The sequence below is a fragment of the Microchirus variegatus genome (genome assembly GCF_963457635.1).
Source record: "Microchirus variegatus genome assembly, chromosome: 17".
Taxonomy (NCBI): domain Eukaryota; kingdom Metazoa; phylum Chordata; class Actinopteri; order Pleuronectiformes; family Soleidae; genus Microchirus; species Microchirus variegatus.
Window position 1 is genome coordinate 18,686,839 of NC_139818.1, and position 14,346 is coordinate 18,701,184.

The following is a 14,346-nucleotide window of genomic DNA, read 5'->3' on the forward strand; positions in this document are numbered from 1 at the left end:
GAAGTGGATTTTTATTAGAACTACTAAAAGGAGGAGAGGGCAAAGGGTAGAACACTACCGTTCAAAAGTTTGGGGTCACTTAGAAATTTCCTTATTTTTAAAGGAAAATCACTCTTTTTTTTCAATGAATATAACATTAAATGAATCACGCTATACATTGTTATTATTACACTATTCTAGCTGCAAACGTATGGTTTTTAATGGAATATGTACATAGGTTTATAGAGGCTGTTTTGGAAATTTCTCTGCTGCTGGTGAAGAATGAAATAGAGAACTTCTGCCGGCCGACAAAGTTTTATTTTCGTTGCAAGGAAAAGGTCAATCTTCACAGGAGTGATCCTTGATGGAAAACGACCCTAAACAAAGTGAACACTCACACATTTATGCCTGAGCAGCTCCCCCTTCGCATTCCTCCAATAGACAAAGACTCTTATCTTTTCAGACGGAGCTTTCACACCACTTTGTCTATTGTAGGTATCGGGGAGCTGGCTACACTAAGGACCTAGTATTCTGTACTGGGTAGGTATTGGTGATGGGCAAATGTAGCTCTGAGACAGAGAAACTTAATTTTACCATTACAAGGCCCATTTCCAGCAACCATCTCTCCAATGTTCTAATCTTACATTGCCGTTTGCTAATCGCGTTAGAAGGCTATTAATGTATAATTATGTTTTTCCATTAAAAGTGTGACTTTTAATGGAAAACACAACAAAAATTGAATAGGTGACCCCAAACTTTTGAACAGCAGTGTACATCCCCATAGAAGTTACTCTGGTGGCACAATTCAATGCGTCGGTGCATCACATTTTGTGCCACATTTTTGATTAAAAAAAAAAAAAAAAAAGGGTTTTCATCAAAAAACACCCTACGCTACACGTCACATGCAAGTGTACTCACATAAAGTCTCATATAGTCCATAGCATTTACAAGTCGTCCGGTGAAAAAAAAAAAGGAAGAGGATAAATAGAAGGAAATCAAGACTGAATCCAAAGAATGGAGTCGCCACGATAATAAAAGATTTGGCAGGCATGCTCCCCCCCCCCCCACCATCCCCAGAGTGACATGTGGCGTCATCATCACAATGCAAGTGTGCTTATTCGTGCCTATACCGATTTTGTTGACGAACTGCATGCCTATCACTCGATCCTATGAGAAAGAAGGCACTTGCAGGAGAGAAGTAGTACAGGCCTTTGTCGACAAACTACCTACTATATATAGATCTCAGGAGAAATATTAAATAAGCAATTTCTTCAAGTAAAGTGATGTTTTTTTTGTTTTTTTCCTGCGTGAATCTGTTTTTTTTAGATAACATGTCTTGGCTTGTGTGTGTGTGGGGGGGGTGTGTGGGGGTCGCCTGTTGTTTATTTCATACATTCATATGCATGCAACCTTTTAACGGTCTTCGAAATGTGGAGGGAATTCTATTTACACAAAATGAATCACTAGAGCTTCATTGCTAAATTAATCGTCAACTATTTTGCTAATCGATTAATCGGTTTAATCGGATAAATTCGGATTGTTTTAGCTTCTTAAATGTGAATATTTTCTTCGTTTCTTTGCTCCACATAACAAAGAAATCATTTAAACTGAATCATTTCGGTTTGTGGACAAAAGACATTTCCATGTTTGACAGACACTGATCAACGTTTTTTTTTTTTCTTTACATTTTATGGACCAAACGATTAATCGAGAAAATAATCGACAGATTAATCCGTTACGAAAATAACGGTAAGCTGCAGCTCTATGAAATCACACCAAAGCCCCGGGAGGAAAAAGGCATAAAAACACGTACTTTTGGCAGAATTGTTCAGTGGATCACTGCGATAAATTAAGTCAGGAGGCGCGACGAGAGACTCGGAAAACATTTTCAAATCATTACTATCTGAATATGTATAATCACAACACATGAACACGGTACAGCAGGAAGGGAGAAATACAAGTCCATCCCTGAAGGAGCAAAATGCAAAGTCATGGGTTTTTTATATCTGTTCACAGGGACAAATATAAATACAAGTGAAAGGGTGGGGGGGGGGTTTACTCAAAAGAAAACTTAGACTAATTACAATTTCAAAAAGAGTAGTCAAGTGAAGAGAGGCCAGCCATCATCAATATGAGCCTCTTTGTAGAATAAAGTCAGGGAGGTTAATTTAATTTACAGAACGACCCTTTAACGGTCCTTTCAGCGATTCTATAAAAACATCATCCACGTTAAAACACTTCATCGCTCGGTTCGCTAATTATTAATAATAATAAGTGCTTGATTCTTATATTTTGCTCTATAAAATGGCTATTTCCACAGTCAGTGTATGCAATGGTACAGACAATGATTCAGTGTTTTGCGACAGGTGGCAGGATTTTCACAATAAAACCGGTGGTTGTCAGCTGACAAGCGAGATGGTGATTGTAATCAGAAAGTCCCTGCACCTCACCAGAAACACAAAAAAGGTCAAACCACAACCTGAAAATAGGCCAGTCACGTATGGTTGTGCTTATTGTGATCACTTTTTCTTCTTCTTCTTCTTCTTCTTCCATGTTTGATCTGGAAAGATTCCCCCCCTTTAACAGGAACAATCAAAAAGGTCCGGTATAAGTTCAAGCTCACTTCCTTGGATGGAAGACCATGAGAGGTCTGTCCTCGATCTTCTGCCACGGGCTCTTCTTGTTCTCGTCCTTGTCGTCGGGGTCGTCCTCGGGGCTGGTCATGGAGTCGCGGCGGTTCTCGCTGTTGCTGCTGCGGCTGCTGTTCACGCGGCTGCGCCCTCGCCTGGGGATGGTGGATCCCTGAGACGACGGACCTTCATCCAGGAGAGGGGTGAGGGAGTTCTCCTCGGGCGAGACGGGGCGTCCCTCGCTGCTGCTGGGCTCGCTGTGGTCCGGGTAGGCCAACTTGGAGTAGCTTTTCCCACCCGTGCTGCCGACGCCGTGGCCCTTCCGTCCCCAGCGCTCGTCTTTTCCCTTCAGGAGCATTCCTGTTTTCCGTCCTTGGGCGTCCAGAATCGGTTCCAGGTTTATGTCTCGTGGAGTGCTGCTGGATCCAAAGCCAATACCGCCGCCGCCGCTGAGGTCGTTCCCGACATCTATGTAGGAGTGGCGCACATGAGCGTTAGCTCGTCCGTCCAGGGAGATGAACCACGCCCGGGGATGCTGTTTCACACCCAGCTCCAGGAGCTTCTTCTCAGTCAGCGCCTGCAGTTCTCCGTTCATCTGAGCCATGGTGGAGTCGTTGAAGAGCACGGGGATGGTCACGGGTCCGCCAGAGGAGTCGGACGCCCAGCTCGGGTCCTCAGAGTCGTCGCCTTGGGACCCTCCTTGGTGCTGACCTTGTTTCTGCGAGTGGTGGTGATGATGCTGGCCTCCTCCCATCTGCGCGCCGTCTTTGTCTTGGTCCTTCTGGTCCTTTCCGTCTTTGCCGGAGAACTCAGAGGGCAGACGCATGTAGTGGGCGGGAATCACCAGCGTTGGGACCATACTGCGATACATGTTCTCCTTCATCTGGTCGATGGAGCTGCAGAAGATGATCTGACCCGGTTGGGTGTTGAGCGAGGTGGGTCTCGCGAGGTTGTCGGCCGCCGTCGCTGAATACTCCGGAGGTTTGTCGGACTGGTTCGGCACGTAGCCTTGGAAGCGAGGTGGGGACGGGGGATCGGACGAGTACCCTCGATTGTCATTGGCGTTGTGGTGCCTGTGATATTCCGACTCTTTGCCCTCCATGGGGCTGTAGCTCCGATTGTAGTCTTCATGCAGCAAAGGGTTGTCCAAGTTGTTGGTCTCTGTGGCGCGCGTGACCTTCATGGGGAAGCTTTCCCCTCGCTGGGGACCCGAGGAATTTTTCCCCTTCGTGTGTCGCAGCATGTGAGCCGGAACATGTTTGGTTAAGTCCTCCCTTGAACTTTGGTAGTCTCGAGACGGGGACATGTCAGATTTGTCGTTGGACGAACCGGACTCCACGTGACCTCCACAGATCAGGTTCAGGCGTGACATGGACGTTCCCTGGTCTCGCTTTGCGCCGTTTAGATTGGAATTGTGCGGTTTGCCCTGCTGTCGGCGAGGTTTCAAACACTTCCGTCTAAAATGTAAAGAGAAACAAGTCAAAAATAGTACGACTGCCTTTCATCACCCACTGGACCGACTCTAATCTAGTGATCTAGGCCCCGCGTTTACCACCAAAATCACAGTGTGTCTGTGTCATTTTTGGGATTGATAGAAAGCTAGAGACCCAGAGACCTGCGCCTACGCTCCCCACACCTGCAGTAGTAGAGCAGCACACAGAGCAGGATGAGCACCAGCAGGGCCAGTGAGCCCAGGATGGAGAGCAGGAACAGGGTGTGGTACGTGGTGATGTCCCTCAGGCCCGGGTGAGACAGACCCAATCCTGCACAACAAATCCACGGCATAAAGACATCATTTATTACCAGGAAGGGGATTCAAAGATTCAGGAGAGAGATGAAAAAGAGGAGAACGAAGGGAGTGAGACGAGTTACTCAACCTGAAGATGTTGGAAAAGCAGCCAACCAGTATCCCATCTGAGGGACCACCACGTTCCAGACAAACTGTGCGCCTTCCTTTTTGATGTAGCCCACTCCGGTTTTGACCCACAATCCTGCAAACATTGTCAAATGCATAGATTAAATCAAATTAAAACTACATTTTTGATGCTTTAGATACTCTTTTTACTCTTTCACGACAAAAAGGTGCCTTTAATTAACCGAATACCTAGTAGTCCATTAATTGAATAGTTTTTTGGGGGGGAAAATCAATTATAACATCTATGGTTTTTTCCTCTTACCCGTCTTAGGCTGAAACAGCCAAGCAGGCACACTCGTGGCCATCCTGGTGCGCGTGTCGGACGGCAGTGGCACAGAGATGTGTATCGGATCGGAGACCTGGATCGCGACGCCGTCTTTGTCAAAGAGCTGAATGCTGACCACGGCCACCGCTGTCAAGTCTGTCCATCCTGTTTCTGCACCTGCAGCACATCACATATTGAAATTCTCCCAACATAACACTATAGGGAGAAGTAAATTCTTCCACTTCTGTTGTATGTATTTTTCTATTCACTATTGTGTTATTTACACTGTTTTCTTGTAGATTATTATCAATAAATGCAGTGTGCTAGGTAGCAAAATAAAAATAATTAGACAAATAATCCAGAATATATGCAAACCAAGACACTTCCATCCATCTTCTACCACCTTAATCCTCCACATGAGGGTTTCAGGAGGCGCTGGTGCCAATCCCATCTGATATAGGGCGAAAGTAAGGGTACATCCTGACCCTGGACAGGTCGCCAGCCCATCACAGGGCCACATAGAGACCAACGACCATTCACTGTCACACCTTAGGTCAATTTAGAGTGTCCAAATATGCAAAATCTGCATGGAAAACGAGATAATCTGGAGAAAACCCACGCACACACACAGGGAGAACATGCAAACTCCAAGCAGAGAGGCCTTTATTCCAACCAGGTCACGAACCTGGGTCTTTCTGCCGCAAAGACAACAAGTGCTAACCACAACATCAACCATGTGGCCAACAAAACAAGATTACTTTTCTTGAAATAAAGTAAAATAACCAACTATACACATAATTCAAGCCTATATGGATTTATTAGACATTTGTTTTAATACACGGCATACTGGAATACTGTTGGTTATACAGTTACAACAGTAACTGTGATGATCCGGTGCCTGAATGGAAAGGTTTTAATATTACTATGATGACTGTGGTTTTTTCTAGTGAGGGTTTAAAATAATGTTGAAATGTTGAAAACGTCCATCTGTTTTCAATCCTTCAACCGTTATGTTTTGACGAGGGATTCTCAACAGCATTAAATCTGTCCAACACTGACTTTTGAATTACATACAAGCAGTAAAATTGCGATTGAGGTTGAGGACTCACTCAGACCAGACAATTTCCTCCACATCAAACTGGTGGGAAAAGTCACTTCCTTTTTGAGCATAGAGACAAAAGGACAAAGACAAAGCTCACTGTAATAGTGCGTCATCGCACGTTGTGTAGGACTGTGCATCTTTCCCTTAAGAGAGATCTTCCATTTGATCTTCCATTAGAGGACAAAAGTATGGTACGGAAGTCTCCAGCAGCTTCTTCCCTGCCACAGTCAGACTGATGTCAAACTGGACTCACGTTGGAATCACATCACAGACTCGTGTGAAATGAATCGGACTCGTGCGATAAAACGGACTCGTGCGCAGTAACGCGGTGATGTGTAACGGAAGCTGCAGAGTTTACAGTGCTCACCGGGTCACGATATATATTTACACTACTCCACCATGCTTTCTATATTTTCCTTGTACCTATTAATAGATGTTATTTATAGTATATTGTGTATTTCATGTTCTACTCTTTACTTGCAGCTTTTCTACCTATTTGCAGATTCCTTATTACTACTTGTTTACCATTGTTTATAATGTCTGTCCTTTTATAGCCATTTACTCTGTGTATAATGTTTACCCTATACACAGACCCTCCCCTCCTATCCTCCTTTTAGCTTCCTCTGCACTCAAACTGCTTGTGCGTGGCCAATAAAGTTTCTTGAATCTTAAACTCCAACGCCAACCTGAGCTGTTCGTCTCTTGGCCCAGAAGAAAGGGGAAGCCGCCGATCTCGTACTGGCTCCTGGCCGTCGTCATCACGGCGGACAACGCCGTGTAGTTGGAGTTGGACGGCAACTGCAGCGACTTCCTGTGCAGCTGCACCACGGGCTGATTACGAGCTCCTGGGGGGAAATAAAAGACACGACGATACTCTCAGGTCGTAAAAAAAACGTGATGTGTTCTGTCTGAATATCCTCTCTGGATTATGATCACCCAGAGCCTCATCATATAATTATAGCTCACATGCCTAACCTACGCTATTGTGGGCATTTTACAGTTGTGTGCTCGCTGGTTGGGGGGGGGGGGGCAGGATTTCTAGGGCACCGTGTTTCCGGTGTCATCGTGTTTCACCCGGGCGAACCTGCTTATTAGCTCAAACAATAGCGACTGAATTCGCTGCCATCTGTGCGCCTTTGTAATGGGAAGACAGTGAACTCCCTTCAGGGAGGCAAAAGTGGACCGATCACAGAACATAGGAGCGTAATGCGTCCTCATCTTGCAGGTCGCAGGATCCAGATCCAGTTTCGAGGCTACTATTATTATTATTGTTATCTCTGCTCTGCATGATGTTGTCTATGTACAGTGCCTTGCGATGATGTGTGTTGTGATGTGGCGCTATTAGCGATGGGCGCATTAACGCCTTAAGAGCGGTTAAAGGCGTCAACGTTAGCAGACGTTAAACGAATGGCGCGTTTCCATGACGACTGACCGGAAAAACGCGTGACGTCATGTTTACGTGACTCCGGATCGTTGAAATGAGTCTCTAAAGTAACGCTAAACTTTATAAACAGAGGCACACATACGCAGTACACAGGTACGCTGGTTATTTGTAGCGCTGCTCGTTACGTTTAATAAACAGAGCGCTCAAAGAGCTAAAACTGCCCATCACCCTATACCTGCCCAGTACAGAATACCAGGTCCTTTGTGTACTGTGTATTGTATATTGTGCATTGCGTCTAGCCTGAACTGACGCCTTCCTACAATATCCGCAGGGAGTCGGCTCCCCGATACCTACAGTAGACAAAGAGGTGTGAAAACATCGCCTTGAATGGCAGACTCTTTGTCTATTGGAGGAATGCAAAAGAGGAGTTGCTCAGGTATATATGAAAAATAAAAACGGCAGAAGTTCTCTATTTCATTCTTCACCAGCAGCAGATAATTTCGAACAACAGCGCTGACGGCGCTAAACGAGCTAATGCAGCTAACTGGTAAACGGTGCCATGGACTCCGGTGTCGCGGCACGTAAACATGACACGTCACGCGCTTCTTCTTCCCCGGTCAGACGTCATGGAAACGCATCGTGCGTTAACCTAGTGCCCAGCACTAGGCGCTATACAGATAAAATGTAATTGATTTATTGTAAGGCTAACTTAGCTCATAACGTTGTCATAACACAAGGTTGTCTTAATATTGCGTAATCTACAAAATCAATGTTAATCTTTGTTACCTGGTGACCCGGACAGCACCTGCAGGACGTCATCGTACAGAATCAGAGTTCCCGGCCTCTGTACGAGAAGGTACAGGCTCACCGATGCATACACTGTAAATAAAAAGGACACTTAATATAATCTGTATCAAGAGCACGAAAAAGAAAAACACACACATTGAAAATGAGTTTCCTTCGTCCTCCTCCTCCTCCTCGGTGACTTACAGGGGATGCGGCTGGAGTGCCACGGCACAGAGTTGGTGACGTAGTCTTGTTTGGAGGCGGTGATAATGACCCACGTTCCCGTGCGGTACAGGAAGTTCACCCTCAGGACGCCGTCGCCGGCGGCTCGGCTCGACGCCAAGACGGTTTGGTTGCCGTGGACCTGGACGTGAGCGTCGGCCAACGGCGACAAGTCGCTGCTGTCGAAGACCTGGATCTTGATCTGCACCTCTGTAAAAAAAAAAACACAACATATCAAAAAATAGCCATTTATGAAATCCTGGTTCGAGCTGATTTTCTCTGTTATTTTACGAGTTTCTAAAAGGATTCATCTCAAGGGGAGTTTAGAAGAATGAGGCTCTTCGGTTTTCTTTCGTGGTTGTTTACTTAAGAGCACAATGTGTTGAGGAACCACGTTCCAAATGACTAACTTCCTGTAGCTCGCAGAACAATGGCACATTTTTCCCTCCAAACCCCCTGGACCTCGGCTGATAATAACAGTGTTTGGATCACAAATCCACGTTCGCTGCACTTCTCTGTCTTCCCCGTGTTTCTCAAACCCCCGGGAACATTGTGTGTCTTCATCTCCTCTCGCCTCTTGGATGTGGGTCACGGCTGGGGATGTTCCCATGGTTACCGGCTGACTCTCCGAAAGCTGGCGCTTGTTGTTTTGCTTCCCTCGCTCGGCTCAGTCCCTGCAGCGCTGCAAGCTTTTTTCGGGGCCTCTAAAAACCCCTTAAAGACAAAAACCTCTTAATGCAGAACTTTACAGTAACGTCTGCGTTCAGATATAAAGCAGCATGTGTGTGTGAGTCTCTGTGTTAATGGCATTACCATAATTGGTTCAATAAAGGCAGCTTTGTGGGTGTGGATTGAGGATTTCCTCTTTTCCTTCAGACTCCGGCACTTGAAAGACTGAGGCTTGATTTGCATAAAAACTGAAAAGTCACAGTGTTGCAGCGAGAGTCTGCGGGAAAACCGTCACTTTAGCACATATTTAGCAGAACAGAAGCTCCTCTAAAACGCTGTGTGGTCACTGATCTGAGCCAAAGTGAACACTTATATTCATAGACTTTATCAAAGTTAAAGGCAGGAATATGTAGCTGGAAAAACAGCAGGTATTTCGTAATTTTCGAGGGGTTTTTACTGTTAAAAATATCTCAAATCATTGATATATTCTCAAAATAATTGCACTTTTGATTGATCAACAGATTAATAAACTAGTGATGGTTTAGTCCACTGATATTTAAACTTATAAAATTGACATAAAAACAAATATATAGACGAGATCAAGAAGTAGCAGAATCAAAAACTGCTGTTAAACCACGTGTGGCCAATTCACTGCAAGGAAAAGTATTTATACCACGACATATCGCTAGTTTATTCGTCTAAAGTTAAAGGTATTCCATACACAATATGAATATGGATTAATTCAATTCATTTTTGTGACTTAAAGTGAGGCATAATTGAGTAAAATAACATTTATGATGATGTTTGAGTATTTTCAAACGAACTGTTCTTGCGTCTATAACAGTACAACAGATTATTTAATCATTTTTATGACATTAATCGCCAACTATTTTCATAACTAAGTGTCTGGCTTCTTTGCTCTATGTAACAAAGACATCCTCAATAAGTCAAGACAAATGTTGACGAAATAAGACATTTAGAGATTGAGAATATCATCAGTTTTGAGGTTTGGAAAACACTGATGAACGTCTACTCCTTTAAAAATGCCTTATATTCACGATTACTCTAATTTAGTGATCAATGACTTAAAATCATAACTTATCATGTGACTCTTGTGTCTGTTTATATAGTTTTCACTACACATTGTTACTCCAACTGCTATATAAGTGATACGAGGTATTCTGTAAACGCTGAGTTAGAGTGTGTGTATATAAGCGTCCATGCGTCTCAAAATAGCTTGAAGCATGAATAATGGACAGTAACGATGACATAACCTCCTTCAAAAGAGCACAACACAACATAAAGGAAAAAAGACGACAACGTGCCGTATGGGACAACATATATATATATATTTCCTTTCACAGTAAATGACCAACAGCACTGTGATTATTGATTATGCAACGATTGAAACATTTAGTTTCAATATTCTACCTTCATTTGGTTCATAAGTACCAGTAAATAAAGGAAACAGAACAAAAATGTTGCATAAAATGTACTTATGTGACTAAATGTTATATTTAAAATAATTTACGTATTACGTTTTTGTCAAATTTTGGACCAAAATGTTTTTCCCCAAAAACGGTCACATTTTGGTCTACATACTATAGTATGGAGTTTTTGTACAATTTTGGACCAAAATGTTTTTTCACTTTTTTTTTTTTTTTGGAACACATTTTTGTCAAATTTAGGACCAAATTTTTTTTTCAAAAAAATTGTCAAATTCTGGACCAAATTTTTATTTTTTCAAATTTTGTAAAAAATAGTATAGTATGACGTTTTGGTCAAATTTTGAATGATTGAAACATTTAGTTTCAATATTCTACCTTCATTCAGTTCATATGTACCAGTAAATAAAGGAAAAAATGTTACATAAAATGTACTTGACTAACTAACTTGACTAAATGTAATAATTTACATAATTTACGTGAATATTTTCAAGTTAAAAACAAGAATCCTTAATAGTTTATCAATCACAGGGATCTTTAAATGAGTGGAACGATCTCGTTGTAATGGAAATTCAGCGTGATCAGCTTATTGTGAGTGTTTTAAAAATTCAAAAAGTTAACATTTTTAACCAAAATGAAGGAAAAAGCACATTCATGTGGCGATAAAGTGAAGGTTGAGAGAAAAGGACAGGGACTGTGATGATGATTGTATACAAAGGATGTTGAAGATGAAGGAGCTGAAGAGGAAGACCACAGAGAAGGTTCATGGATGTGGTGAAGGAGGAGGACACATGAGGACAGCTGGTGGAACAGAAGAGGAGGAGGACACAAGGAAGAGGACAAGATGGAGGAGGAGGAGGCTCCTAGAGGGAGAAGCCCAAAGAAGAAGAAGAACGTGCATTACCATTCACTGCTGTTAAAGCTAAATGATGTTTATGTTATTATTCTGCTCCTGTTTGAGGAAATAAACAAGCTAAGCTTAATTGTAAGCCCTGTATCGCTCTGTCAGGCAATACTATCAGACCTGACTGTATGGTGGGCGGGGTCACCAAGCATTTATCCAATCAAACAACAACAACCCAGCCTGAAACATTATTTTTGTTTTCAGTCATACTCCATGTTGTCTGCAGCCCGCTCGCTTTACTAGCACAATAATTTTGCTTTCGCCCCCCCTCTTCTGTCTTTTGACGTGAGTAATAATCACTTCCTGTGTGCAGCTCGATAATAACTGCTATATAGAGAGGGATTTTTGCCAGGGCGATGGTTTTAATAATGTAAGAGACATTTGTTTAGATTTAAAAGTTACACAAAAGTAATAATAATTTTCATCATTTGTCATCGATTTGTCATTTCACTGATTTGCGTTTACCTTCCTTCCTTTTTCAAATGAATATTCAGGACTTTACTGGTGCATAGAATACAAAATGTGCATCAAATCCCTTCATGCAAACACTGTTATTGTGGGGCCCTGAGACAAAACAGTGGTATTTACTGGTTTATTTTCCCAGCATCAATGCCTCGTCTGTTTTCTTCTTACAGTAAGTGAGGCCTGGCTGTGTTCACATCACACACACACACTTATATATATATATATATATATATATATATATATATATATATATATATATATATATATATCTGCACAGCATCCGATCACCAGTGTGGCCTTCTGTTCTGTTCTCAGAGATTCCACCTCAGTGATTTCTAAACCAATCTGAACCTAAAACACAATAAACCCCATCCCTTTCATCCAGATTGTGTCTCCAACGAGAGGAGAACGAAACTACAGATCAACGGTGGAAATGAACCATCGACGGCTGCTCGACAAAAGCAATAAAAAAAAGGCAACCACTCCCATCTCCTCATTGTGCTGCTGCTGCTGCTGCTGCTGCAGCTCCATCCCCACTCACTGAACAAGGCGAGCTTACCAAACGCTCCCTGATCTGGCAGAGATTTGGCCAGCGCCTCCCAAACCGCGCACACCGACACCAAGAGGAGCAAACGCGAGGTGTAGTTGTCCCGCATCCTTGCAACTACACCTCTCTCTAGTCGCAGCTCGGCGGCTCTGTGTCCATATTCCTCTCCCACGGAAAGCTAATGTTCACTGCTCTGATTTAAGCTAGGATATATCACTTCGCTGAGATGATGCCGCCGCCGTGTGTGTGTGTGTGTGTCTGTGTGTGTGTGTGTGTAGGGGGGGGGGGGGCTTCGCCTTGTTTTTATTGTCTGAGGTGCGGAGAGGAGGAGCGCAACACTTCCCTCTGCCGGACACAAGTGGAACAGCAGCTCAGCTGCTCCTCACAGATCTGGCAACCTGTTCATGTTCAGAGGCGCTTCAAGAGAGTTTGGGGCCACAGGGAAAATGACTGAGGAGGCTTTTTATTATGAATAATAACAATAAAAAAGTATTTTTATTTATTTAGTTAGTTAGTTTAGTTATTTATTTACTAATAATAAAAAATATTGTTATATATATATATTGACGTTTTGGTCAAATTTTAGACGACAGTATAGCATGAGGTTTTTGTCAAAGTTTGGACCAAAACATTTTTTCAAATAAATTGTGAAATGTTGGACTACATACTATAGGTATGGCGTTTTTTGTCAAATTTTGGACAACATTTTTTTTCTTCAAATTTTTTTTCAAATTTTGTAAGACAGTATAGTATGACAATTTTGTAAAATTTTCTACCAACATTATTTTTTCAAAAAAAATGTCAAATTTTGGACGACATTGTATAGTATGATGACGTTTTTGTCAAATTTTGGACCAAAACATTTTTTCAAATAAATTGTGAAATTTTGGACTACATACTATAGGTATGGCGTTTTTTTTGTCAAATTTTGGAAAAAAAATTTTTTTCATCAAATTTTTTTTCAAATTTTGGAAGACAGTATAGTATGTCAATTCTGTCAAATTTTCTACCAAAATTTTTTTTTCAAAAAAACGGTCAAATTTTGGACGACATTGTATAGTATGATGACGTTTTTGTCAAATTTTGGATTAAAATTTTTTTTCAAAATTTTTTACATTTTGCATGACATAGTATAGTATGACGTTTTTGTCAATTCAATTTGTCAAGTCATTTTCAATTCTATAAGCTAAAAAAAATATAAGGCCACTGTTTCAAAAATTAAAGGTCCAGTATGTAACATTTAGCAGGCATTATGATAGACTTTTCTTTATTGTCATAGCATATTGTCACATATTGTACTCCAACAATATTAAATATCAACGGCTCACAAATGTGTTTTTTGCTTCTATAGTCTTAGTCTTCTATACATATATTAATACTTTTATTATTACTGCTCCAAGCCCCAATGTTTTTGGTTTTTGTTCTCCTTTAGACATTTTCATCCCTTATGTTTTGTGCTCTAGCATCGGACGGATCGGACATTGGACAGATAAAAATGTAAAATCCGATACAATCCAAAAATCCAACAATCTGCATTTTAGCTGCTGCATAGTTGGAGAATGATGTCTTTGGAATGACTCAGCACAAATGCGTTGCACACAGCTTCATACTGTATCGGACTATTATCGGTAGATACTCAAGAGACTGCTTTCAAAGGAGTTTTGTGGCTCCTTTTTGACTTGAAACAATGCAGAGTGTGTAATCCTATACGCTCACACCTGAACCTAAACAAAATGAATGAATCAGCAGTGATGCGGCCAAGTCCCACGTCACTTTCCCCTGTGGGGAGGAGGGAAAAACGAAGGTGTGAAGTGATATTCTAATCCTGACTCCTTCTGACAGATCCTGTCATCAAGTGAACTTTCCTCTACGTTCACCGCCCCGACAACCGCAGCTGGTCGCATCTGTCACTTTTATTATTGAGCGACAATTTTCGTATCCCGTGAGGATTTTTTTTTTAAATCCTGGCACCGTGGTAAAAAATGTTTGTGGATTTATTGGCCAAAAGGACGTTACATTATACATTTGGCTCA

At 42.1% G+C, this 14,346-nt stretch overlaps 1 protein-coding gene across 1 annotated transcript; it reads right to left on the minus strand.

The window, feature by feature from the left end:
- Window positions 1-2,598: 2,598 nt before the first annotated feature.
- Window positions 2,599-12,422, minus strand: fam171a2b (family with sequence similarity 171 member A2b; the record flags this gene model as incomplete). The annotated part of the gene is made up of 8 exons (XM_083903721.1): window positions 2,599-4,066; window positions 4,246-4,372; window positions 4,487-4,600; window positions 4,787-4,966; window positions 6,578-6,736; window positions 8,062-8,154; window positions 8,266-8,493; window positions 12,326-12,422. 8 exons carry the CDS (start codon window positions 12,420-12,422, stop codon window positions 2,599-2,601), a joined length of 2,466 nt encoding a protein of 821 aa, XP_083759847.1.
- Between the last annotated feature and the right edge of the window lie 1,924 nt (window positions 12,423-14,346).